Source organism: Xiphophorus maculatus, chromosome 15 (genome assembly GCF_002775205.1).
Source record: "Xiphophorus maculatus strain JP 163 A chromosome 15, X_maculatus-5.0-male, whole genome shotgun sequence".
NCBI classification, from domain to species: Eukaryota; Metazoa; Chordata; class Actinopteri; order Cyprinodontiformes; family Poeciliidae; genus Xiphophorus; species Xiphophorus maculatus.
In genome coordinates this window covers 21,320,537-21,347,148 of record NC_036457.1, presented here as the reverse complement: position 1 = coordinate 21,347,148, position 26,612 = coordinate 21,320,537, and the positions used below count along the sequence as shown (strand labels likewise).

Genomic DNA, 26,612 nt, shown 5'->3' with positions numbered 1-26,612 from the left:
TGGGTTTTTTTCTTTCTTGAAAAGGGAAACTGAAATAAACTAAATTTATGCCGGGAGATTTCCTAAAGGCATCTGAGACTGAATTTGGGTCACTTTTAAAAGGCTGATAATTGGCTCCAACCACAAGCTAAATGTCTAACCTTACTTTATAAAAAAAGAAGAAATACTGAGATCCTCTTTGAGGCTACATTAGTATTAATGTGATATTCATGTAAATATAGAAATAAACAGTAGACTCTGTGCTCTTTGAGGTAGTTGTTTACTCCTACACTCAAACCCAGATCAGACTCAAATGTTAAGTCTCATCTATAACTAGTCGGGTTCTTCTGCTTACTGTTGATTTCGGGTCAGAAACTTACTGCCATTATTAAGGATGTTTCAACTTTATTATTTCTGGGCTTCACTCTCTGTCCATTCCACTAAAAATATTGAGCCAACTTTGAGACAGATTGATTGCAGAGGGGTATCTGACCTGTGGTGATGGAAAGTGACTGTGGCAGACTTTAAAGTTGATTTCAGGGGGAGATAATGATGAGAAATGACACATTAAAACATCCTATAATGGTAAATTATGCAGCCTTTCCTGTGATAGACCAACACAAATTGGGCAGAATGGTGAAGTGGAAGGAAGACAAAATAGTTGTCATAATTTAGAAAGAAAAATATGGAAAGAAAGTAAAACTGACTTGGCAAAGTTTACACATCTAGAAAGTGAAATGTTTGCAGAGTTTAGAGAGCATCTACATTTAGATGCTCTCTAAATGTAGAGCATCTAAGTTTGATCACACATTCTCAATTGGATTTAGTTTTAAACTTTCAGGTTGGTCCGTCACACAAAATTCCAACATAAAGACATTGAAGTTGATGCTTCCGATGTAAAACATCTTTACGAGCATTACAGTTTGTGTGTTCTTGTGCAAATGATACAAAATTACTTTCTACCACAACCTGTGTAAAAAGTCACTACTTCATTTTCCGTTTGAGCTGTTTGATCAAAGTGTCTGAATGGTTACGTCGGAGTTTCTCACCGACTGTCCTCCAGCAAACTGTCCAGGGAGCCTCCTGCCAGTTACCTTTGGTCTGGAAGTGGTTAGGTGGGAGAGCTTCTCCGACGCAGACGACAATTCATCAAAACTCATCAGATCTTCTGAAATTTTTGTTTTTAAAAGACGTAGAAGAGGAGATGAGGAAAGAACAACATACCACAGGGAATCAGTTTTATGTGGAATGTTTCTTGCATGATCAAAGTGACATCCAATAGTGACCCTATGGGTTTCCATTTCATTTGAGCGCTTTCTGGCCTGAAGGCAGATTGTTTTACGGTCTGCAAATTAACTTGGGAAACATGGAAACAGAAAAACAAATCTAGAATCTGCATATCCTTTTAGGTCGATGAGGTGAATCACGAAAACATTGTTGATAAAAATGTATAGAAAAACAATAATCCTTGAATGAAAATAAAATGTGACACAAACGACCACATGAAAGGGAGATGACAGTCCAACCACAACTTCCATTTAGAGTTAGTGGTGCTGAAGAATAAATGAGATTCAGACCAACATTCTCTTTGCCTTTTTTCACACCTCGGTGTTATCTTAACTATTTGAAACCAGTCATTCAGGGCTTTTAGAAACATTAAGCCATTTTCCACTGAGTTGAAGTCAAGTTTACTGCTGCTTGCTTTCATGCTAACACTTTGAACAGAGAACAACGATTTCTAACAACATGAATGAATACCATGCACACTGTTTGTACCTAAGAACAGCTGCACAGGTATTTATTTAGGTATGCATTTTCTCTACTTTCCTGGATGATGAAAATCTTCCCCTCAGAGGTAGAGGCTGCAACTTCAACATGTCATTGCTAGTTCCATTGTAAATTTATGATTTGGATAAAATATTTAATGCTGCAAAAATACAAGCCTTCAAGAAAATACTAGAATGAAAGCGTAATAGAAGGCCTGTGTTTGAATTATGTGCATATAAAACAACCATCAGGATGTATTGGGACTGGAGTGGTTCGTATTGTGAAATTATTATGGAGCTTTAATTTTCCTTTTGAAGCACATCAGAATTGCTTTCATCCATCACTGATTAATTTGTTTCCTCCAGCATTTTTTCATTACTACAAAGTAAATGTCAACAACCCTTAAACACTCTATGCAAATCTTTCATATTAAAAAGTCTTGCTGCAAATTAAAAATGAATAGCCAAACGCATTTAAATGCGTTTGGAAAGCTATCAGAGACTTAGTATGGGAAATGTTTTTTTTTTCGTGTGCAATAAATGGATAGAAAATCCATTTAAATAAGACATTTAATACTCTTTTCTTCACATGTTCATCAGGACAAGAACTCTGTTTACGGTCATTCAATGTGACGAACGACGTGCGTCCCCGACTTTTCCAATAAAACAATGAAAAGCATTTTGATGTGTAGCAGCACTTTGCACCTACTCTGCAGTAATCGGCTGCAGAAGGAGAGCTCTGGCTGTTATTGCAGGAATGATGGAGTTTTCATGTTTAGTGTCACAGTGTGACTGGTTTGTTCGGAGCTGCGCCGACTTTTAGCACCTTCACAGGCTGCTGGTCAGGAGATCTCTGAGGGCCGGCAGGCCTTCAGGTCAGTTTTATTCAGTCATCTGTGATGTTTTCCAGCTGCGACCTTTCAGTCTTACGTTCTGTTCCGACACGTCCCTGTTTGTCACTACACGTAGAACCTGCTTCTAAAACATCGCTCTCAAATCTCTTTATTCTTCAGTGAAGTCTGCTCCCATTCCCACAGCTGCTGGCTGTGTCATTTACTCTGGCTTTCCTTGGTATCTTTTGTCCTTAAACAACTTTAATTCCTTTAATTTTATTGCTCCTAGGGGTCTGAATTTTAACTTTAGTGTAATTTGACTTTTTGTGTACGAGATATTAGATTTTTGTGTTTCAAGAAGAGATGTCAAACTCTAATGTCAAGCCACTCTTTAAAACTAAGTTTTGATAACTTTTAATCTCAAACTGACCTTGTTTGAAACAGACTGATCGAAATCACTCGGAGGAGTTTGATCAAATGCACCGGCTATCAACGGGGAAAACGGGGTCAAAATTAGAACTTCAATTCAAGATGGCCGAATTCCAATTTAGTACATATCATGAGCATCAGAGGGTTTTCTGTAGGCATTGGGCCACAGCTGTGCCATAAAGTAAGGTCAATGTGGGAGGATATATTGAAAGTTGCCCGTGGGCGCTGTTGAGATGTTTGTTGACATTTTTCCAACTCTATTAAAATATGTACTTTTCACTCAAGTCTGATGCGCCCACCAAGTTCTGTGAGTTTTTGCAGGCCTCCAAAAAGCCAATTATTTGCTGGAAGAATAATAACACTATGATTACAATAGACCTCCACAATGCTTTCACTGCAAACTATATTTTTTGATTAAATTCTTTTATAGGCCTATTTTCTACATTTTTGCTTTTTTCTACCACAATTATCATACTTTAATCATGGGAGCAGCAACATCTTATGATTATAGGATGTTAGGACTGTTTATGTCACCATCTTCTCAGCTAAAGAGTAACAATAGTACATTTACCTACATCCACAGTGTTCACCTGTTTCCCGCTGATAAACTGTTGTTACTTATTCTTACACTCTTGACAGTAAAATTGTGTAGAAGAAACAGCAGCAATAGAAGTGAAAGAAAATGGCATTTTCAACCTCCTTTTGAAAAAGGAGAATGAAAAATTAAACTCACTGGGAAAAGAAGGATTTTTTTCTTTTACCTAAAGGTTTACTAGAAAGCATGCAGCTTACCATGTGCTTCAGAACAATAAATCCCTGAGATCCTGAGGATTTGGATTGTTGGGATGATGTTTTGCATACATACCTGCATCAGCAGGCTTGTCACCCCTTTCTCCAGGCTGCGTTTTGGGTTTAGTTGTCAACACTGGCTCTAAATCCAACTTTGGTCGTGGAGAAGGCGCCTCAAACTCTGACTTTGGTCGTATAGAAGGTGGCTCTAAATCCAACTTTGGTCGTGTAGAAGGCACCTCTCCATTGTGCCTGCAGGCAAAAAGAAAAAACGGGAGGCAACAGTAAGTTAAATAAAAATACACAAAAATTTAATTCTGCTGAACTGTCCAAAATACTGGTATTTTTTTATAACAGACATTTTCAGTCTTGGTACTGTGTGTTGTTACTTGTAAAGGTATTACACTTTAGTCTACAATAATACACAGTTCATGCATAAAATATAAACAAGGTTCTACAGTTCTTTCCAGACAACCACAAAAACTAGAAGCAAGCAGATACCAAAAACAGATAAAGTATTGATAGAAGGCAAAATGTCAAAACTCAGGAAAACTTACTAAAATCTGATTACATGTCAAATCCATGTTTATCTTAGAGTCAAATGGAAAGGTTTTCACTACATTCCCGCAGGGGGGATAATATGCAGATCTTTTAGATAGTTTTTCTTTATTTTACCTGCACATAAATCAACATAAAATTACATAAATAAAAAATGAAGAGTGGTGGACACATTTCACATGTAAATAACCAACTCAAATTACAACATAACTAGTACAGAATCACCCAAATGCTGGACATTAAAAAAAAATTTATTTTTTTTTCCAATTTAACCTTTTCAAATTTTGTGAGGTTCAAAATACATGAAAATGTTATTTTTCCCATCCTTAGTAAACAATATTATGATCTGATTTCAGGGATCCAGAATTTATGCTTTAGCCATTACTTTGTGATAGCTTTTTGGGCCGCTAAGCTTAAAATACCAAAGAATTTAGATGTCCGAGATTACTTCCATCTCTATATGAATAAATGTCCAAACAAATTTGGAATCAGTGGACATGATCAAAGCGAGTGAAAATATTTTACTCCTCAGATTCTTCAGCAGCTGGAGGAAAAATAATAATGTTCACTTTGTGCAGGTCTGAAGAAGAATCTCCACCTCTTAGAACAAGTGATTTTCCACTGGACTGCACATTGTTGACATCAAATATGATTAGTGATTACATAATTTACTTCTCACTTCTATTTTTGTTTAATACACATTGTGTGTAGTAGGGCTGGACTATGAAACAATAATGTATTGTGATAGATATGTGTTCAATTTCAATAGAAAATACATTTGATAAAACACAGAATATTTACTGAAGTTTGATCCAGAACTGCACAGCATTCTGGGAGACGTAGGCACTGTGGAAAGGCTTTAGCTGTTCAACCTCTCATTGCTAGCTAAGCAAGGTTGGTGGCATCAACTCACTCACTCTTTGGTAACCTAGCAACAACATGTTGAGTATATTCTCACCATCGTGCCTCATAACAGCCTAAAACAACAACAACAAAATGGCATGGAGTGAAAATTATTTCAGATATTTAAAACAAAAAACTAATCAATAATTATAAGAAACACTTATATTGTGATACATTTTTCAGCCATGTTGTCCAGCCCTTGTGTTTAGACCTTTATCCTTCAGGACAACCGTACACAATCTTGAAATCAGTTTAAATCCTAAATCTAATTGGTGATAATATAATTATTTCTTAACAAAGGGACACACTTTTTTGGCTTGTTGTCAAAACTCATCCAGGATTTCTGTACAAAAGTTACTTCTTCGAAAACACACACCTACTGTACATTGCTGCTTAGTATGATCATTAATGGGCCTGTAGGTTACTTTATCTCCCTTGTGTTTTTGGTGCTGCACCATGGAAAAGAAAAAGTGTTTCTGTTGCTGTTAACATGTACAGTTCTTGCAGGAGGCCTAGAAGGTCGCTGGGTATCCCTACTGTGTGTCCAGGTTAGGTTTCAGAGAAGAACTTGACATGTTTCGTTTGATTTTGTTGTCATTTTCATTTTACATCTACTTTCGATGCCACTCAAGCAGCGAAAATAACACTTTGATTGAGGTAATCCTAGCAGAGCTTTGAATGGATGTTGCACTGATGTGAAGGCTTGTCTGGAATTAGAAGGAGGAAAATGAAAATAAAGTAAAGCCTTGAGGCAGATCCAGAAGCACAATGTTTGACATGACCTGACTTGTTATGAGGCTCATCTCTGTGGGGTTCAGGGCTAAAGTGACTGGGCTGCATGTTTGAACAGACATAAAAGCCCTTTTGATCTCCAGGTTAAAAACCAACAACTGTTTTTGAGAGGAGAGTCTATAAAGTAATATGGAAAGCAACTTAATATTGCTGGAAACCTTATGAAAAATACATAAAACATTGAAAATATGTAGTTTTTCTAACTGTCTCAGTTTCTTTAATTCCCACTTTTCTTTGGCTGAAGCAGACCTTGGCTCAGTTCAAATGCATATGTGAACACCAAGAGGACCAGAGACTGCTACAAAAGTAGGAAGTGGACAACAGCGCAGGCCATTGTGGGTAAACTAGAGTTTTTTGCTTTTTAAATTGCCATGTTTCCACTAAGCAAATGTAGTTTCAAAATATCAAATTGCACAATTATATGGCTGGTTATGTTTCCAACATAACTACTGTCTATGTATTTAGACATTCCCATCTTTAATGTTCCTAAAACATTCTTCCCTTTGCTACTGTGTAAAATAAGCTGACGCAAATGGAGAACCAGCAACCATCAAATCCCACCGTTAGTGGCTCTCTTAAAAAACCTGAAAGGGTTAGATTAGTCGAAGCTTTACCTTCCATTTCCTAGAGTGGCTTTAGGAAGATTATAACACAGGAGCCTGTTGTCATATTGCAGCTCAACCTCACAGAGGTCAGTCGGAGATTTTCAGATCAAACAGATAAACAGGAGCATCACAGATACTGTACATACTTGATACTTAATGAGGGACCGACGGGCTTTTCTGGCTTCTTGGGTGGAATGGGGACCGGCTTCTTGGGTGGGGTTGGTGCAGGAGGTTTATAGAGTTTCGGCTCTGGAGTGTGCTTGTCACCTGAAACACAGTCACAGTGGAGGGAAAAAAACTTGCTAAATGAACTGTGTTTCACCTTTCTGCCTCTAATGCCTAGTAATTTAAGAGAAGCGATGCAAAGACATATAGCACAGCCTTATTTATGAAGAGCTAAATGGATCAATAACAAGGGGATCTGCTGATGTTTATCAGACACTCAACTTTCAGTGAACCTTTCATATAAAAAAAGAACTATTCTTTTGCTTGAATTGTTTTTTCAATTTTCAGACCATTGCTTTTAAACTACTCTGTGCAAAAACAGCAAAAGAAAACCTGTAGAAGCTTAACTCGGCAACTCTGGGAAACAATTCCAACATAAGCAGAAAGTCAGGAACCACCAGTGATGCTCAGGTGAAAACTGAAACAGTGGGACCGAGAGGAGCAGCCATCATTGCTTTTTTTTCCAATGGCACAGCTGCTAATCTGCTGCTCTCCCATTTTAAACAAGCCTTATGGGATAATTCAAGATGAGCTCAGAGAAGTGCGGTGCAGATGCATGGAAGGACTGAGTGTTCAGTCAGAGATGTAGAGTGAGACAGAAAAAGATAGAGAGAAAGATAGAGATATAGAAAAAAGAGAGAGAAATAGAGACAGAAATAAATTAAGATAAAGAGATGGAGAGAGAAAAAGAAAGCAATAGAGCAATAAAGAGAGAAAGAAAGAGATGGTGAGAGAGAGAAATCGAGATAGATGGAGATACCGACAGAAATAGATAAATAGAGCTAAAGAGACTGAGAAAGATAAAGAGAGAAAGAGATAGAGACAGAGATAGAAATAGAGACACTTTTTTCAAATTTGGTATTTTGACATGTGTTATGATGACCAAGATTTAAATGAATCTTTTTGTCAGACAAATGGCCTTTAGTGCACTGTTCGGCTCAAACTGGACGGAAATGCTTTTCAATCTTCAAGTGACTTTACATGTAAAAACAAAAAGAATTCCCATCTGCTACTGTAGTGTCTCTTCAACACCTTTCTTATTCTGGGAAATTCAAAAGCTATTTTACATTTGCTGTTGTACCAAACCAAAACTAATCTTGGCCCCAAATAGAGGTAGTTTTACATGTGTTTGTTGATGTGGAACATCTAAGTGTGACAAAGATGCAGGAACAGAAAAAATGCAATAAGGTCAGGGGAAGTGATATACGATGCCATTTTTCATGGCATCGTATGCGCTGAGCTGTGACTTATGTACACTATTACACCCACGGACAAGCATAATGATAAACTGCATTTGTGTCATTATTAAAGAACTGAATCTAACACGAGTAAACAGAGTAAAAAAAAAAGTAAAGAGCCAATAATGTGTCCTTGGGGGACTCTGCATGTGATGAGGTCTGATAGTCATAAAAACTAACTGAGCTTGACAGCAGATTTCCTGTATTTTAACTAAAATCTAACCTGTTTTTAGATGTAGTGCTTCACCACCACAACGCTGCAGTTAAGGAAAGAGAATTACAATAAATGTAGCTTGAGGACTTAAATGAACAAGTTAAAAGTGAGCACTGAAAGAAATGTGAGCAGGAAAGGTTGCATGTGGTATTAATAGAAACCCAATGTCTGATCACTACAGATGATTAACAAACATATTTTTGATTCATCTTGGTAGATGAAGTTCAAAAAGTGGAGAAGGAGGTTTTTATAATTTCAGATATATTAATTAAATGATTTATTTTCCTTAGAAATGGACAATAACCAAGATTAGTTTAAATTGCTGTTAATATTGATGTTTGTCTTCCATCAGAGAAATTCAGTCCTGAACATTGCACCAAAAGTGTGACACGTGTCTAGCAAATAAAAAGTGATGCTTGATTTATAAATGATGACAAGGTCAAACTGTAACAAAAGAGAAAGCTGACCTAATTTAAAATGTCCTCCAAGGCATACAATGTTACAGGATCATCAATTCTGCTTCCCAAATTTCTGGAAGCTCAGAAGTAAAAATGCTGACTCTGTCAGCATGGAGGAAACGTTCTACCAGTCTGAAGGGTTTTTAAAAAAATTTTTTTAGATGAACTGGCAGTGAAAGTGCTGGGTTTGACCATCGTTTTCTGGATGTAACAGGGCAGCTGGGAACAGATTCAAGAATTTTTCCTAGCCTACAATAAAAGAAACCTGGTTGTTGGGTAACAAAAAAAGTAAAGTTTCACCATCAATCATCATTACTATAAGTACAGCTAGCAAGCTATTAGCCACATGTCTGTAACACAATAGATATTAACAAACAGCTAAAATCTCTGTACGAGTATCAAGAGTAGAACTACAAACAGTTATGATATTTACGCAACAAGCATTAAACAGTATTTCTAAATTTAATGGGACTATATTGTATTTTCTTAAGTTTATGTGTCAAGCTTAGGGCTGGGCGATAAAACGTTAGCAATATGTAATGCGAATTAAGTTTTTCTCAATAGATGTGTGAGAAATGGTTGATATAGTAATATGTAGAAAAGATGATTATCCAATGATAAGAGTTCCTCTGCCCTGAACCAATCATGAGGCTGGAATTTAGTCACGCAAAGTTAAGTTGACACCAGTGACGTGCGGTCAGGGGAGGCAGGTGAGGCAGTGCCTCACCAGCCATCATGGAAAGAAAGAAAATATATAATCATAAAGTAATTTAAATTGCTATATTCATCCGGTGGTTTGTACTAAAAAATATTTATTTTTCATGTAGCTTCACCAATTTCGATTTTTATTTGTTCAAAATCGCTGAATTTTCTTATTTTCCCATTCAAATGCTTGGAAGCGATGCCGGTGAGGCAGCAGCGAGCTCTGCCTCACCTTGGATTGCGCAACCCCTGGCTCTGCGCTGGCTGCTAAGCGGAGAGAGCATGTTGCTGTACGGCGTCAATAAAATGGTTTAAACAAATTTAATATGTGAACTTATTTCCAATAATTTAGCTTATGTATATAATGTACAGTGCTTTTTGTCACCAACTGTGTTTGTGTAACGTGTTTCGTGTAATGAGCGATTATAAACGGCAGAGAACAGGTTCGAGGTGAGGCAGGCAGTTCTCTTGCCTCATGGCAGGGGGCGCTCAAGATCCCAGACGTTCGTCTTGTTCACTCCTCAACTGTCGAGTAAGTGACAGCGAGCTAGGCTAAACGATTCGGGAAGCAAGTCAAGTGCAGCGATAGATTTTGTGAGCTACAGTTTGTATGTGTAAGGATGCAGAAGTGAAACATAACCTGTAAACTGCTGTCAATCTATGCATCTATTTGCAAATCTGATTCTGATGACGTCAGTGCCTCACCAGCTATGAACCTCACCGCACGTCACTGGTTGACACATATAGCACAGTAACAGGTAGACATGCTAACGACTAATGTTTGTGCAGCTGTAGTTTCTTACTTCAAGAAACAAGTAGGACATGAAAGGTAAAAAAAGAGGGAAAAAAATGAGTGACCCGAAGGAAGAAAAGACGGACTACACAGCAAATGACATGGAGGTGTTTTTGCCATTTAAAGTCAGACAAACAAAACAAAGTAGCGCCCACAGCAAATTATCTATTTATTTATCCAAAGCAGCTGTATGATGTTCAATGACATGTTTAGCATATAAAAATGCATTTTTTAAAATCAAAAATAACCTTTTGAAATTTTCATATCTCACTCAGAGGTACCAGGTATCATTATAGTTTGACAAATATAGTTCTATTTTATACTATTGTGAAATTTTTTTGTGTGTCATTACAACTGTGACAGGTTTTGGTTTTCTGTTTCATTTTAAAGAATTAGATCAAGATACACATTTGTCTCAACTTTGTGTATAACTACCATAAAACCATAGTATTTTCACTTTAGCAAATTTTAGTAATTTTAAAACCTTTCTAAATTAGAGAAATTTAAATATGTAAGACTAACAAAAATGACAAAGGAAACAGAAAAGTTTAACCTAACTATACATTTAACTTACAATATTTAAGCAACAGTTATCTATTGAATCAACTGTAAACCTTATTTTAAATTAATGCTAGCAAATAAAAGGCCCAGGTTTGCAGGTGGCAGCAAAGAGAAAAACCACCTCCATGTTTTCAAAAAGATTGTTAAAGTTTGGAAAGATATGCATCACTAAAGCACCAGCTTCAAGTGAAAGCACATGAAAGTGAAGTTTGTTGACAGCCCGCAGAGATGAATTCAGACAAAAATGTCAGCTGCTGTAAAGAGATGGATGGATGAGAGGAGACAGTTGTGACTGGGAGTCCAGTTGTACCTCGCTCATCTGGTCTGAAGTTGATAGACTTCCTCTCCACGGCCGGGGGTTCTGGCTTGGAGGCTGAAAAATGAAACATGATACAGAGAGTAACCTGGACGTCCGACAAGACTCAAACACTTGACAGACAGTGAGGGGGAACATACACAACCACAGGTGATTTACATTAGAAACTGGTCTCACCCAATGAGACCAGTGTTCATTTGAATCTGCTCAGCAGTTTTGTCAGAAAGACATTGAATAAACAGGAAGTTTGCACGCAGAAATCGTTCTCTCTGGTGCCCACAGCAAACTGGAACACAGTGCATGTGTAGCTAGGCTGTGAATGAAATGATGCGACGCTTATGAGCCAAACAGGAAAACCTCAACGTGTGCGAGCGTGCTGCTAACTGCAAGAGGTGGTAAGGCTGTTTTACAGTAAGGGACAACCATCTAAAATTTGCCCCATGGCATACAAAACTATTATATGTTGCACTTTTGAGTCAAATTTCCACTCTGGAAGATTAGATCTTGTTCAATAGTGATGTTAAAATGTTAAAGGTTAAGTTTTTAGGCTTGAAATAAAATTTCTTAAAGGTTTATTAAATGTATTTTCCTAAAGGTGGATCCACATCAGGCCTCCTTCACATCATACTAACGGCTCCCACATGTCAATCGGCATTTATTTATTGTAGTTGCTTTCATCATAGGTGATGAAAATTGCATAATTTTGTTCTCCTCCCCTGTTTGCGGAAACATGTTACCAACATTACAACTAATGTTACATTACCAACGTAAAGTGATATTGTCCAACAAAAATCCTAAAATCATACGTGTTTACCAGCCTTTTTTTGTCTTATAAAAAAATCTTGAAAAAAGCTTCAATGTTTTAGCAAAAATTGCCTTTTTGACTCCAGGCTTGAGTCTATTTATTTTGGCAGAGCTCTGTCTGATGTGTTCTGTGATTGGTCAGACGTTTGTGGCTGTGTTTTACACAGAAATGTGCTTGGACATAAATGTTGACATTTTGCTTCAACTAGTGCGCTTCCACTATCTGCTTTTGTATCTGCAGGGGACATAAATACTTCTGAGGAACATTTATCAAACCATCGCTGTGTAATTATGTGAGTAATTATGCACATTGATGGAATTTATTAATTGATTGACTGTTTTTATTTAAATGGGACAGTGTATATTAATGAATGTACAATGTTGTTGTAAATCTACTGGGTTTAGCAAAATGCTAATTTCCATCTGTACTACCAGAAAACAAACACCATATACAAACACTCATACAATTTTATACAAATAAGAAATATAGTAAAAAAAACAAACTATAGACCCTTTACTGCATGACCTCACCCATCTCCCTGCTGGAGGGCAAAAAGGCAGCTTGCCAACGATGACTACCAGTGTTTTTATCTATTATCAACATAATGTGCTAAATCTTAAATCCACACGTGATTTATAAAAGAAAAACACAGTGCTTTGCTACTAAGTGTCAACACTAAGACTACTAGATAAGGTCAGGAAAACGTTTTGATTAAAAAAAGAAAGTGAGCGAAGTAGTTCAGTTATGCTAGCTTGACTTCGATAGCCTTAACTTGTAGATGTGCTGTGGAATTCAATGTGTTTTGGTTCAGTTTAAAACAGAAAAAATGGCATGGAAAAGTTTGGGAAGCCCTCATGTACTGTGAGATTACATCATAGTGAGGATGCGATGCCTGTGACAGTAAAATTATGAGACCATCGCTGGAGAAATAACTATCTGGTTAATACCGGGAGCACAGAGCTGTCACAGCTGCCTTCATGCTGGAAGCGAGGTTTCACATACATACTAACAATCCGACGGCATTTGAGTGGAGGTCCTGGAGGACGGTCCTAACTCGATGCGACAGCAGGCTTACAGACCTGGTTAAGATCTCCAGTCCTGGAGAGAAAGCCTGCAGTTCAGCATCTGCTTATCCATGCTAGACAAGCCGGTTCGTGCTCTTTGACAAACGGTTTTCTGATGCCTCCCAGTAACTTTTTTTGGAAGTTGTCAGAATACGGCTGACTTAAAACTGGAGCCAAGACACCCCGGTGGAATTATGGATGTCAAAACCGGGAACATCTAAAGAATCCTCAGAAGGAACGAGAAGCCTGAAGCACCCCGCGTAAATGTTGTTAGCTTTGTGACCTGACTTTGACTTGTGAGAAACGACAGTTGGCCTTCCCAACCAGATACACAAGGAAGAACTTTTAATAAAATAGAGAGGTTAAAATGTTCTTTACCTAGTGGAGGCGGTTTCCTTGGCAGTTTCTGACAAAGAAAAAAAGGCAGAAAATGTGTCAGCATAACAAACCAAAAACTGACTTAAAGGTAATAGCAACTGAAGACAAACTGCTCAACTTAAGACAAAATGATGCAGTTTTGAAACTTTTCTTGACAAAAAGTATTAAGTCATTTATTGTATTACTTTTCTTATTAAAACTATCCCAACCATTACATCTGCTTTTATGATAGCTTGTTTTTCCTCAATAGTAATTTAAAATCAGCTTTCCTGTTCAACTCTAATTTATTATTTCTTAAAAAGGGGCAATACTATGTATTTCCAGCCACAATAGTGCCATTTTATAACACAATTAAGTAACTAAGTTACTTTCAGTTGTTATAAATGCACTATAAATATCAAATATGACTGAAAGAAAACTTGACTTTGTTACTGAATGCCTGGAAATTGGGCCTCTGTCTCTTTAAGAAACTCCTGCTCTTTCTGAAACTTAATCTTCAGGAAGTCATCACAACATGGCTCCTCTATTAACCCTTTAACAATGTTTTTACCACCGTTGCACTGAGAAGTAGCTCCTATAATGAGCTCAACACATATTTCACTAGTTGCTAATTGATGCTGGCTAGTTTGAAGGAGTTGAACGGTCTGTGAGGCAGAAGATTGGAAGCTTGGAAACTCTGAGAAAGAATTTCGTCTTGTAGATCGGTATAGGTCCAACCAGGCGTTTTGCATGGTTGAATGGTTGCCATGGAGATTAACAGAGTCCTCAAACATGCATGAAAGAATCAAGGCAACACTCCATGTATGATTTTGATGAGGGGATAACATTATAACAAGATACAAAACTAAAAAAGTACATTTAAATCTCAATTTAACCTTAGCTGCAGTAAGTGACTTTAATAAAAAAAAACAATTAACATATTTATTAAAATTCTCATTATATTGTGACAGCATAACATAAAACAAACATGTGAAGTGGAAAAACAACTTTTTCTCATATAAAAATATGAAGGAAAAATTTTCTGGGTCGAATACTTTGGCATAAGCGAGTAATTGTAGCTCCAAGAAATAGTCGAAGCCTACATAACCTTTGGGTTTACTCTTCTGTGAAGATGAATAATATGCATTGCTGTGATCATCATCAATGACAAAGTAACTGCTCAAATTTTAAACGTTATTTTACTACATCATAAAACTCAAGCATAAAAAAACGCATCAGAAATGACTCTTGCTGGTGTTGCTGACTAAAATATCTTGATTTTCCTGAAGTCAGCCAGAGTCTGTCAGAAAGAAAGTGTGTTCTCAGCATCTTCATCTTACCTCCTCCACTTCTGGCTTAGCCAGTGATTTCAGAGATCCCCTTGGTGGTGGTGCCTGGAACAGAAACAAGAACATCAAATAAAGTTCCTGTGATATGGAAACCAGCAGGAGGGTGTCAGATATAGCTCAGATATTTCACAGGAACACAAAGAGACAGTGAAGAGCGCTTAGTCTTGCACTGGACTCTAATATTAGCTCTTCCATTGATTTTTCTCCCATCCAATAAGTGCTTCATGCCAATCTGCCACCTGATCAACGTCCTATTCTTATTAAACAAAAATGCTATTAAGGATATCAAATAGGAACATCTATATTTGGGCAATCTCTCTGTGATGAGGAATATTCTAGCTATGGACATGTTGCAGCAAGGCATCATGAGTGTTAGGCCCTGACCCAGCTCCCTGCTGGAGGGCAAAACGCTGCTGGCTGACTGACGATGACTGCCATTAGTTTTAGCTGTCAAGTTGTCAATATAATGCGCAAAATCTTAAATGTGATTTATAAAACAAAAAAGGATGCAGTGCTTTGATACCAATTGTCAACACTAAGACTACTAGATAAGGTCAGGAAAAAGTTTTTGGTTCAGTTACAAAATAAAAAATGCGACCTATACACCAACTCTGACAAATCATAAATAGATCAGATGTTTAAATTAGCTAACATTAGATTAGCTAATAGCAGTGGTAACTAATCTGCCACAGTGGTCACTCAATAATTGCAAAATAAACATCTAACTTAAAATCATAAAACTGTAACAGACTGCATGTTCTGTTCTTTGTGTGGGAAATGTTTATGTGTTTTTTTGATGTTGAATCCTGACACATATAGTGGTGTTGTTGTCAGTTGCTATGGCAATGAGTCTGTGACTAGCATAGCCCACACAAAGGGCGATAAAAAAAAATACAAATGGTTTTGAGTTGTTCTTAAATGTTTTTTCTGCATTAATTTTCCCTTTCCTGTGGCGCAGAGCACCAAATTAATACCTACATCTGCAGGTTTTATTTAGTACAAGGGATTGCTCTACCGTGACAATGCAGCTATGGATGGCATGCAAAAGAATAGTGTTTTTGCCCTCCAGTGATGTGCGCATGTGCAAAATTTCCAGATGTAAACAACAACATGTGATGGATCTAAATGTGAGCCTGGTGACTGTCAGGGAAAAGTTATTCATTATTTAAGCAGCAGATTCTAAACCTGAACTTGCTAATTTTCATCTTCATCTCATGAGTTTGTTAAAACTCCATGTGAAGGCAGAAGAATGGAAGGCGCTGATGGGCTCAAACGTCTCACCTCCTTCTCTGCTTCAGGAACGATTGTAACAAAGTTGTTAGGGAAGACCCCATCTCTGCCTCCGACCTCCCCCCTCCACCACCCAGGTTCACCCGTGTCCTGTCAGAGAAGGCATCACTGGAGTCAGTTTTTAAAACGGCGTGCTTTTTATTTCCTAGGGAAAAAATTAAAAGTCGAATTGATTGCCAATTTCTCCTGGGATCCACAAGATGGCAGCAGGTTACCAACCACACACAGTGCTCTTTCAGGCTGTTTCCATCAGTCAGTACAATGAGTCAGTAGTAGCAAAACATGACACTAGAGCTGAAGCTAATTACTATTCTACTAATAATTTATCCAAACAAAAAACTGGGGACTTATTACTTAACCACTTTTATTTTATGCAATATTGGACACATATCAATATGTTTTTTAGTAAATTTAGTAAAAAAGCAATTTCCTCTTGGGGATCAATAAAGTATATTCTGTTCTACTCTAAAAGATGCCTAATAAAAACAACGTAGCATTTCTTTAGTAAACACTTGATCATTTGTAGCAAAGAATGCATCTGCGACAACAACAAAAATCCCTGAAGCAACTTCTCTCTGGGTTCTCTCCGGGTACTCCGGCTTCCACCCACAGTCCAAAAAGGCGTGAGTGTGTGTGTGCATGGTTGTGTGTCCTGTCTGTCTCTGTGTTGCCCTGCGACAGACTGGCGACCTGTCCAGGGTTGACCCCGCCTCTCGCCTGGAACGTTAGCTGGAGATAGACACCAGCACCCATCTCGACCCCTCTAACGGACAAGGGTGTAAGAAAATGGATGGATGGATGGTTTAATAGAATTTCAACTAGGTGAAGCTAAAACTGCCACTTGACGAGTTTGGTTAAAACATATTCACGGACAAAGAAGATTCTTTTCTTATCATTTTTAATGCAAAAGGTATACATTTTTTGCTTAGTTTTGATTTAATTGTTGCTCTGAGTTTGGGCTTCTTTTAGAAAATGGCATTTCTGGAGACTGTATCCTTCGGTTAATTATTAATCGATTATTAATTATTTCAATAATCAATTCATCACTATTAATTGTTCAGCCTTACATGACATTGCCATGTTGTATTATCAAATATTGTGATGAAAATGTGTAATTTATGCAGCCAGTGACTCACTTTCACACTTTTGAAGGACTGGAACTCTTAATCATAATGAATAGATTTTTAAAATACTAATCAGTTAATTTAGTAATTGATTAATCGTTAAGTGGAGTATACAGACGTACAGACTTTACTCTAATTTCTTATATATTGCAGAGAAGCCATCTCATATGTTGTAAGCTACTCGGTATGCAAGGGAATAACAATTTGCCGCTCAGACTGACAACAGCTGCAACAGCAAGGAGCTCACACATTCACACTTTGACAGAAGGATGCAGAAGTCATGATTAAAGGTGTCCAAGGTGATGACAGCTTTCTTGTCTTTATAACTGACGAGTTGGCAGGAATAATCTTAGGAATATTTCCATAAAAATAAATCAAACCACTCACTAAGTCAAATATTTGGAAAACAAGACTGTGGGCCTGGATGCTCACCTTGCTCAGGATGTGGACCAGCTCTCCTTCCTTGAGGCTCAGCTCGTCCTCGTTCTTGCCCTCGTAAGCATACTTGACTTTACAGAACTCCTTCGCCGAGGGAGCTGCACATAACAAGACGATGTACAATAACTAACACAAACACGACAAAACACAGCCGGAAATACGCATAAGAACATGACGGAGTTCAGCTTATGCAGCTTTAAAGTTCTGATCTCTCAGTGGAAATTTCTGCACATTCTTGGCAAAACAGTTTCAGAGAAGACTGGTTGCGCATCATAGTTTAAGCCTCACCACAGATTCTCAACTAGATTCAAGTTTGGTCTTTACTGTTTGCTTTGGATTGATTTTGTGCTGGCAGGTGAACCTTTGCACCTGGTCTCTGACGAACATTCCCTCAGCATGATACTGACACCACCATGTTTGAATGTCATTGGCATTAGAAAAAAAGTTTAATTTTAGTCTAAAATGTTTCCTGTGTCATTTACATGGTCTGCTGCATTTCTTATCCTTTTCTATTTGAGCTTCTCAAATAAGGTCCAAATTAATGGAATGCAGGAATAATACCTGTAGACTTTTTTTTGTGTGTTTGACACACACCTCCCCCAAATTTCATTAATGAAAACACTTTTCAAAGTATTGTGTTTCACTCTATAGAAAAGATACAATGTAGTTACAAATTTACACCACTAGGTGTCACAGTTGCACAATTTAAGCTGAGATCAAAGACTCCTTGTTAGTAATCACTAAGAAAAAAATCTACAACCATTCTCATGCAGTGGGCATCCACGTGTTATTTTAAAATATATTTAAATTTGGTATTTGAAGTAATATAGAATCATGCAACGTACAGGAAGGTCATTTCCAACCACCTCGAGTCACAGAAAGCAATGAAGATGTCAGCGTGCGACTCACATCTTCTCCGACCAGAAAAAAAAAACTACATACAAAATTGAATAGCCCAAATTTAAAACCTTTGATTAGCGTATTTAAGGCTAACTTAAATGTTTAAAGTGCAATTCAAACATTTTAAGGCCTCTATTTTGAATTACTTCAATCAAAATTAAATTAATTTTGATGTGAGGACACCATGAAAAGACTATGAACAAGAGAACAAAACAGGGCAAACTTAAGAGCTGCTCCCACCTTGAGCAGCACAACTCTGCAACAATGTATTGAATGTTTTCAATGTATTAACAAGGCAGGTTTGCCAGTTGTATCATTCATGTTACAGTTTCATGCTGTAAACGGGTTTTACCTTTGTGCTTGCCATCTACTTCCACCCTCTGGGAGTCAGTCATGTTGGGATGGGCAGGCTTTGCGGCTGATGGTAATGATGGGACTGGCTAAAATGAAGCAGACCATACAGATGGGAGTGATTTATCGGACATGAGTGAAAATGTGGCTTTGCGCGGAGGAGTCTTATCTGGAAGACAATAGATACATGGAATACGAATGTCTTCCGCTTGTAGAAGCTGAATGTATGGCGACTAGAGATTAGAACTAATGGAAGTGGTGGGAAAAATCGGAGCCACAACTACGGTGCTAGCTTAAACCTGCCGCTGGTTCAGCACACAGGTAGGAGACAGGTGGATCAATGTCATATGAGAAAGTCTGTTGCTAAAAAGAGAAGAGAGCATGCCACATGTGGTGAGGAGCAGAGGACAGTGAGGAGAGTTTAGTGGTGAAACAGTGTGACGGCTGATGTGAAGAGAGACAGACAGAGAGAGAGAGGAGGGGAGAGTTTCAACACAAGGTTAAACTCTACACTATTTAAGGAGGAGTGTTAATAGTGTCAGACAGCAGAAACACTGCATCAGTTTCTATTTGATATGTCAAGGTCAAAAATAGAAACCGAACAAGGATAAAATAAACCTGGGTTTGTGTTTATTATATAAAATTAGTATCTAGTCTGATGAGTCAGCATAAACTCATCAGTTTATGTATTGGGTCTTTGTTAGACGTTTTAGGTAAACATAGAGAACTAAGGATCTGAACATACAGTATTTTGTACAAACTAATAGGAAAATGTTTCCAGTATCACCACAAATGTGCCAAATCAGCAGAAAGACTGACAGCATGGTATGGGACATATTCAGAAGTCAGCTATTGTAGTAGAATTTAGGGTTGCTTGTGGTGTAGCTAGATGACTAAATACAGAGACCATTAGACCTCATGGAAGTCATCCTAAATGGGCATGATCTCAACACTGGGACCTCTGCTGCACACCTTTTCTTCAGACAGTTTCCAGATTGATTAGAAAGATTAAATGTTTCTTATGACACAGTCTTAAAAAATGTATACGATATCTTCCACGTCTTTGTGGTTGGGTCGCAGAGGCAGCAGCCTAATCAGAGGCCAAGACTTCCCTCTCCCCAGTCACTTGGTCCAGCTCCTCTCTGGTGAGGTATCCCATAGCCACCTCCACTGGCTCATCTTGATAAGAAGAAGCAGCGGCTCTGGATGGCCAAGCTACTCACCCAATCTCTAAGGGACAGAGCTCACACCCTACGGAGGAAACTAATTTTAGCTGCTATTATCACTAATCTTGTTGAGATAGATGAGGGTAGGAATTGACATCCAATAGCAAACCAAGAGTTTTCCCTTACTGGTCTGTCTTTACCATGAGAGACTAGTACAGTGCTCACCAATCCACCTCATTCATGAACAACACCTCCTAGATCTTTACACTCCTCTGCTTAGGCAGGACATGGAGAGAGTCCTCTACCTTCTCCAGCTCTAGATCATTGTCTCAGATCACAAGGTGCCAATTCTCTGTCTTAAAAACCACCAAGACGCTACTTCTCCCCTCCCCAAGCAGCTCACAGTAATAAAATCTAGTGTTGCTGCCATGTCATAGCTACTATTGTTTCTGGAGAAACTGGAGTATATCTTGGCCAAATTTAGAACCAAGAAGCACTCCCTCTCCTCCACCCGCTGTGAGCGGTCAGTCAGCTGAAGGATGGGAACTTTCCGGTATTTTTCCTTTGCTAAAACAAACAGAAAGTTGGCTGTTTGTAAAGATTCAGGATGCCTCCTTTTTAAAGGGAATAATGTTTCGGAATATTGGTTGCATGCCCTGAGAGTTAGCATATTTGCTAATAAACAGCTCATTTGAGGCAATGTTTTGGATAAATAGGCAAATAGAAGGGCAACACCTTGCACAAGAATTGGTATTTCTTTAAAACTACTAGAGAAATTCTTGCTACAGTAGCTTAAAAACTGTAGCACCCAAGTTTTTTGCACTTAGGGTTAGTTACACCCTAAGTTTGTTCAAAAAAAAAACTTGGGGTGCATTCACACAAGCTCTGTTTAGTCCACTTTAATAAAACTCCAGTTCGTTTGCGTAGAAAGCCCGGTTCGTTTGGGGAGGTGTGATTGCAGAATCGAATTCTGATGTGGATCAAAAAACATGAACTCTTGTCTGCCTACATACCCAAGTCTAGGTTCGGTTGAAGTGAACTCTGCTTCGGTTCAAATGCATATGTGAATGCCAAGCGGACCAGAGACCTCTCCTGAAGCAAAAAGTGGACTGTAGTGCAGGGCATTCTGGGTAAATACAGCCAAACAAACACATATCTAACACTAGCTAGATACGAGAAATACGAGAAATGCTACAACCACTAAAATCTGAAGCCACTCCATTTTTGTTTCTAATTTTGTGAAGAAGGAAGTTGCGCTCACTGTCATGTTCAGAGGTATTTTTCAGTGGTTCATCAGAAGGTGAACGAGTTGATCAAATGGTTTAGTTTGTTTAACAGTGCAGTGAGAAAGAGAACTGCAATAGCTGAAAATCAAAAAAATGTTGTAAACTTTGGTCCTCAATCAAACAATGATCTCTTGATGGTCCATCTACTGGACTATCAGGTCAAAACACCCTAAAAGGCCCATTTAAGTAAACTAGAAAACCAGCTAAAACCTGAAGAAGGTCAATTCTTTTCAACCAGAGGGACTGAGCTATACTTTCTGCTTGCTTTGAGAATCAGACCAGGCTACAGTTTCTGAGAAGAAGACAAATATTTCCCCTTCATGTGAGTTGGACAAAAGTTTACACTTTAGCAAAGTGAGAAACGTGTTGGGCAAGACAATATCTGGTCAATCAAGTACCCCATCACACCCTCTCTTTCTGCTTTATCTGACCAGACATACTTTGCTTGTGGACAACAATAGTTTTATCTTAAGTTCTGCATATCGTAGCAAAACTCTATCCGGAGTCTTCGTGAAGCTCTACTGTCATTGCTTCTCTGTTATACTAGAACTTGAACCGCTTGATGGTCAGACCACAGGTCGGGTAGAGCAGGAATGGCTAAACCTCAATCGAATTTCTCAGGGAAATCTGTTAAAATACATGGTTCACAAAGAGTTGCAGGGCCAAACAAGTTTGTCATCATTACCTCTACAGATGACACAACCATCATGGGCAGGTGGCCATGCTTTCTTCTTAAAGAAATGGATAACTCTCTCGTCATACTGCTGGATGGGAATTCGTGAGGGTTAAAGTTTGCCCCCTTCTAGTTTCTGCAGTTCATACATATGATCACAATGATCACACACTTCTGCTAGAGCACCAGACAGCATAAGAAGTGCAGCAGTGCTTTATGTCCAGAGCACTACAGAACGGGAGATGAGATGGAAGCAATGCAATACCTGCCTGCAAATCCACAGGAAGAAACAGAAGATAATCTGCACTTGTGCTGATGAGAGCAGAAATAAGTGTGTTCACAACAAACGCAAACCAGACATGAATTTTAATGGAGTCATCAGGAGTGTGAGTGTTCAGCTCTAAGGGGGTTTTCCTAACCTGTGTACTCAGATTAGTGAGAACCAGAGATGGTTCTGGACACTTCGATCCAGTGTTTCTACATGTGATACCAGCCGTACCTGAACCGGACCAGCTTTGTCTTTCTCTTGGTCTTTGACTTTCCTGTCCTCTGTGCTGGGGTTGGACTGCATTCTTAGTTTCACCGGACCGTCTCTGAAAATGTTTCCGAAGCCGACGCCTATGATCCGCCTGGGCTGATGGGTGGCTCCGTTTCCCGAGTCCGGCTGAGGAGATGTGGGAGTGGCAGGTGGTTCTGTTCCACTTCCGTCTGCAAGGAGACCCAACAAAGTCAGATGAACACGTTGCTGCGATCTCCTCCAGTCCTGCATTGTCCAACATTGACCATCTACAAAAAGGAACGGAGCAGACTGTACTATTCTTGGGGAAGTTCAGATCCTTCGGTGTTTTACTTTGGATTAATCCTGCAAGTTACAAAGAACTTGTAATTTATTGCACATGTCAAGTTCTAAATTAGGATTAACTTGACATTGAAAGCTTCAAAATTAGATTTAAATGCTGTAATTCCAATAAAAAATACTGAATGATGACTTGGTTCTATGAGCGTCGGACCACACTACAACCAATAAGAAGACTCTAGAAGCAGACTTTGAAGACTTCGGATAAAAAAAGTATCAAAGATAATTGTATGATATTACATAAATATGACTTTTTGAGTTGTGAAGACATGATAATTTATTCAGATGTCATTACTTATATATAAACTACTTCAAGGTTTGGCTCCCCCATCGCTAATAAAAGACTTTGCCCAATTACATTTACAATCAAACATAAATACAACAGCAGTTAGGAGGGAAGACTGTAAAATACTATTTAGGGAAAATTCTTTCAATCAGTTTTATTTTATGTTTGGGCTTCAAATCCTTGAAATACTCTGCAGTTAGAACTAAGAAATGATACATCACTGAACTGTTTCAGTCATGTACAGTGATGTAAGTCACTTAAGCATTATCAACTAGACCAGTGGTTCTCAAATGGGGGTACGCACACCCCTGGGGGTACGTGGAGGTACTGCAGGGGGTACGTGAAGCTTTTCAAAATATCTTTAAAAAATCAGTAGGCTCTTGGGAAAAATTATTTTGTAAAAAGTTCAATAAAATATAAATGTGTGTTCATGCACTGAATTTTATATTCAGTATTTACAGGGTATTTACAGCACTGTACCTCTTTTTTATTCCAAAAATGTTTTGCCCGTGTCAGGGGGTACTTGACTAAAAATATATTTTTAAGGGGGTACATCACTGAAAAAAGTTTGAGAACCACTGGACTAGACAATCAAAAATGCTCTCAGGTCTTGAACAACTTTTAAATCATCTTTTTTTTCCCTCTGGATGCGACTTGCGTTTTCTTTACTCCAGGTTCTGACTCAATACTTTAAGCACAACATTGGAGTGAAAGAGTGACAATGAATTCACCTGTCAGGTTGTCAAAGAAAATCTCAAGTATTTATGTATATTTAGAGAGATCAGACATTGTCCAAGATCTGAGGCTCATTCAGCAAACTGACTGTACCAATGCTTCTTCCACTTTTACTTCTGTCTCTGTTCAGTTGTGTACAGAGACAGAGTAACGTGCTCAGCTATTAAGGCAGCCCAACTCCAGGCCTCAGCATGATCAGCTTGCAGCAATCAGTGAATTTGTATGCATGACTTCTTCTCCCTGTTGTGCTGAGACCAAGGTGGCAACGTTCTAATTGGGACACTGCATGCAGCCTGGCACATTTCGCTCAGCCCCACTGCCGTCTGGCAGCACAGAAGAATAGGTGTGACCGCTTCATTCTTTCTGACTTTACATAACAGTGAGGTATTAAAATATGTATTGTAAAAGCTGGGTTCTGAATTACTGGTATGGGATTATCTTTTTTGGAGTTTTAATACACAGGAAAAAAAAAGTGAAACTCAAACAGTGAAATAAACCAAGTGACCGAGTTTCAACCTGCCCACTTCTAACATAAACAGACGATTTCTCTGTTTTGGTTCCAATCTATCTTATTTTATGTTTTTTATAAACAAAAGCACCTCTGCAGCATGATGCTTCCACCACCATTCATCACAGTGGAGAATTTTGTACAAAGTGTAATGTATGGAGTTGTTTGAGAGGTTGAAACCTCTCAAACAACCCCTGTACCTTCTGCTAGTTAGGTAGAGAGATAGAGAGAAAGGGACAGAGAGAAAGATAGATATAAAAATTGAAAAAAAAAAAAAATTTCTAAGAAAGAAAAAGATAGAGAAAGACATACAAAACAAAAAGTAGAGAGACGGATAAAGACAAAGAGGAAAAAATTAAAGAGTAAGAAAGAGAGAAGGAGAAAGAAATGTAGGTGACATGGCTTTAAAATAAAATCTCAGCTTTTCTTCATACCAGATCTAATTTTAGTTGATAAATTTTTCCATTTCTTTTCTTAAAAAGCAATTGCAAATGACAGAAAATATTTTCAAAAACTTGTCTCCCCCTCCCCCAATCATTCCTTCTGGGAGTTGCCCTGACTTCAAGGTCTAACTAAATACTAGCTGTAAAACAAAATGGTTTGTTCCGGGCAGACTGACATCACTCTAACATTTCCCACAAAATAAAACTTCAGAGACAGTAAATTTGATTAATCAGTAAAATTGATTTATCACCCATTCACAGCTGGTCAGACACATTAAATGTCTTTTAGATAGACTAAAGATTGTCTTTCCTCATAACTGAAATCAAATCGGAAAATGTTTGGCTCCATGTTTGACGCCCTTGGTGACAAAAATCTTGCTGGCAGCAAATCATTAAGTGTCTATTTGGGATGTTAGACAAAGTAATTACCTTTTAGTCTCTTTGATATTTACACGGAATGAACTACAATCTGTAAATTTCCACCAACTCCCACTGGAGTTTCCTTCCAGTGTCTTTCTTCTGTAGGCAGCACACACCTTGACATCTGTTCATACACTGCAAAGACCCATTGTTTTTTTTGGTAACATTTCTTCCAAATGTCAAACCCAGAGTAACGTTCCAGTTCCCCCACAATGATTTAGTTTTCCTTTTGTTGCCTCCTCTGAGTCTGCAGTGTATCTAGAAATGCTGCTGAGCCCGTCAGCTTTACCAGGTTTGTCAGCCGCCGTGTCGTTGGCTTCTGCCTCCTCTCCTGCAGCCTCCAGCTCTTTGACGAAGTTGGATGGAAACAATCCGGATTTGCCGTTGAGACTGCCGCTCCACCAGCCCTCCTCAACCTGCCACCGGAAGAAAATAAATCGGAATCATCATCGATCCTCTAACGTTCTGACTTTCAGGTCGGTTGGATGAAGAAACAAAACGTTTGCTCGTTTTGTCTGCGTGCTCTGACTTGCAGAGAACAAAACCAGTCAGGAGATGCTCAGCGCTTTAAAAACAAGCCAACAATGTGGGATTCTTGCTTCAGCAGACCCACATTTAAAAGGAGCTGGTAAGATTCCAACCATGAGCAGAGTACATGACTGAAACATTTAAATTACCTCTTCTAGGATGTCGACGACGTCTCCGACTTTCAGCTCCAGTTCATCTTCGTTTACCGGCTGATAATCAAACAGTACCTTGCACTGCCTCCTCTTCGGCTCTGTTGGGACGAGGAAGAAAAAAAACCCAAAAATAAGTATGTTTATATCAAAAAGTGTCCATGAGTGTCTGTGGATCTGTGCTCCCTTTCAAATGTCAGGGTCTCGCAACTAACAGGTAAGTAAGCAAAGAAAGGTGCAAAACCTGCTGGGGGACCCACTCAGACTGCGCTGTGGGAGACACACCCAGCCTGAAGGCCGGGTGTTTAAGAAACATCAGATGTAATTCACAGACGGAAAACCAGAAAAACATCTACGTTTAAGAAAAAAACAACAAAAAAACCCAACTCTGTAGGGTGAACTGTGGAAAATTTGTAACTCGGTAGACTTGCAGTGGAAAATGTCGCCGTGAATCAGGTCAAACTTACAGCATAAAAACAGAATACGCTGAGGGTAGCAGCCGTGAACACATTTTTATCCAAATTTTACAATGATTCACCATGACTGGTATTAAATTAATATTGATTTACAATAAATAAGTGTGAGCAAAGTTTAATTTTCAAAACCAGCAAAAACGTTTTGCTGATATTGTTCAAAGCCCGCTGAATAAGAAACCGACCAGAGCTCACTCTGGCTGTATGAAGCATAATTATAGCATATAAGCTATCATTACCTTTTTGGCTA

General features: G+C 38.4%; 1 protein-coding gene across 3 annotated transcripts in view; it reads right to left on the bottom strand.

Moving 5' to 3' along the window:
* cd2ap (CD2 associated protein) overlaps positions 1–26,612 on the bottom strand; it is a 52,754-nt gene that overhangs the window by 6,746 nt on the left and 19,396 nt on the right. For 2 of the 3 annotated variants that reach the window (XM_023347660.1, XM_023347662.1), the window contains 12 exons: positions 25,890–25,990; positions 25,502–25,628; positions 22,464–22,672; positions 18,841–18,928; positions 17,583–17,686; positions 16,018–16,116; positions 14,728–14,781; positions 13,409–13,436; positions 11,156–11,218; positions 6,801–6,921; positions 3,873–4,048; positions 1,029–1,147 (listed from right to left, as the gene is read on the bottom strand). In XM_023347660.1, coding sequence (XP_023203428.1) covers positions 1,029–1,147; positions 3,873–4,048; positions 6,801–6,921; positions 11,156–11,218; positions 13,409–13,436; positions 14,728–14,781; positions 16,018–16,116; positions 17,583–17,686; positions 18,841–18,928; positions 22,464–22,672; positions 25,502–25,628; positions 25,890–25,990 — 1,289 coding nt within the window. The remainder of the gene's footprint in view (positions 1–1,028; positions 1,148–3,872; positions 4,049–6,800; positions 6,922–11,155; positions 11,219–13,408; positions 13,437–14,727; positions 14,782–16,017; positions 16,117–17,582; positions 17,687–18,840; positions 18,929–22,463; positions 22,673–25,501; positions 25,629–25,889; positions 25,991–26,612) is intronic. The other variant, XM_023347661.1, reaches the window with a different exon arrangement.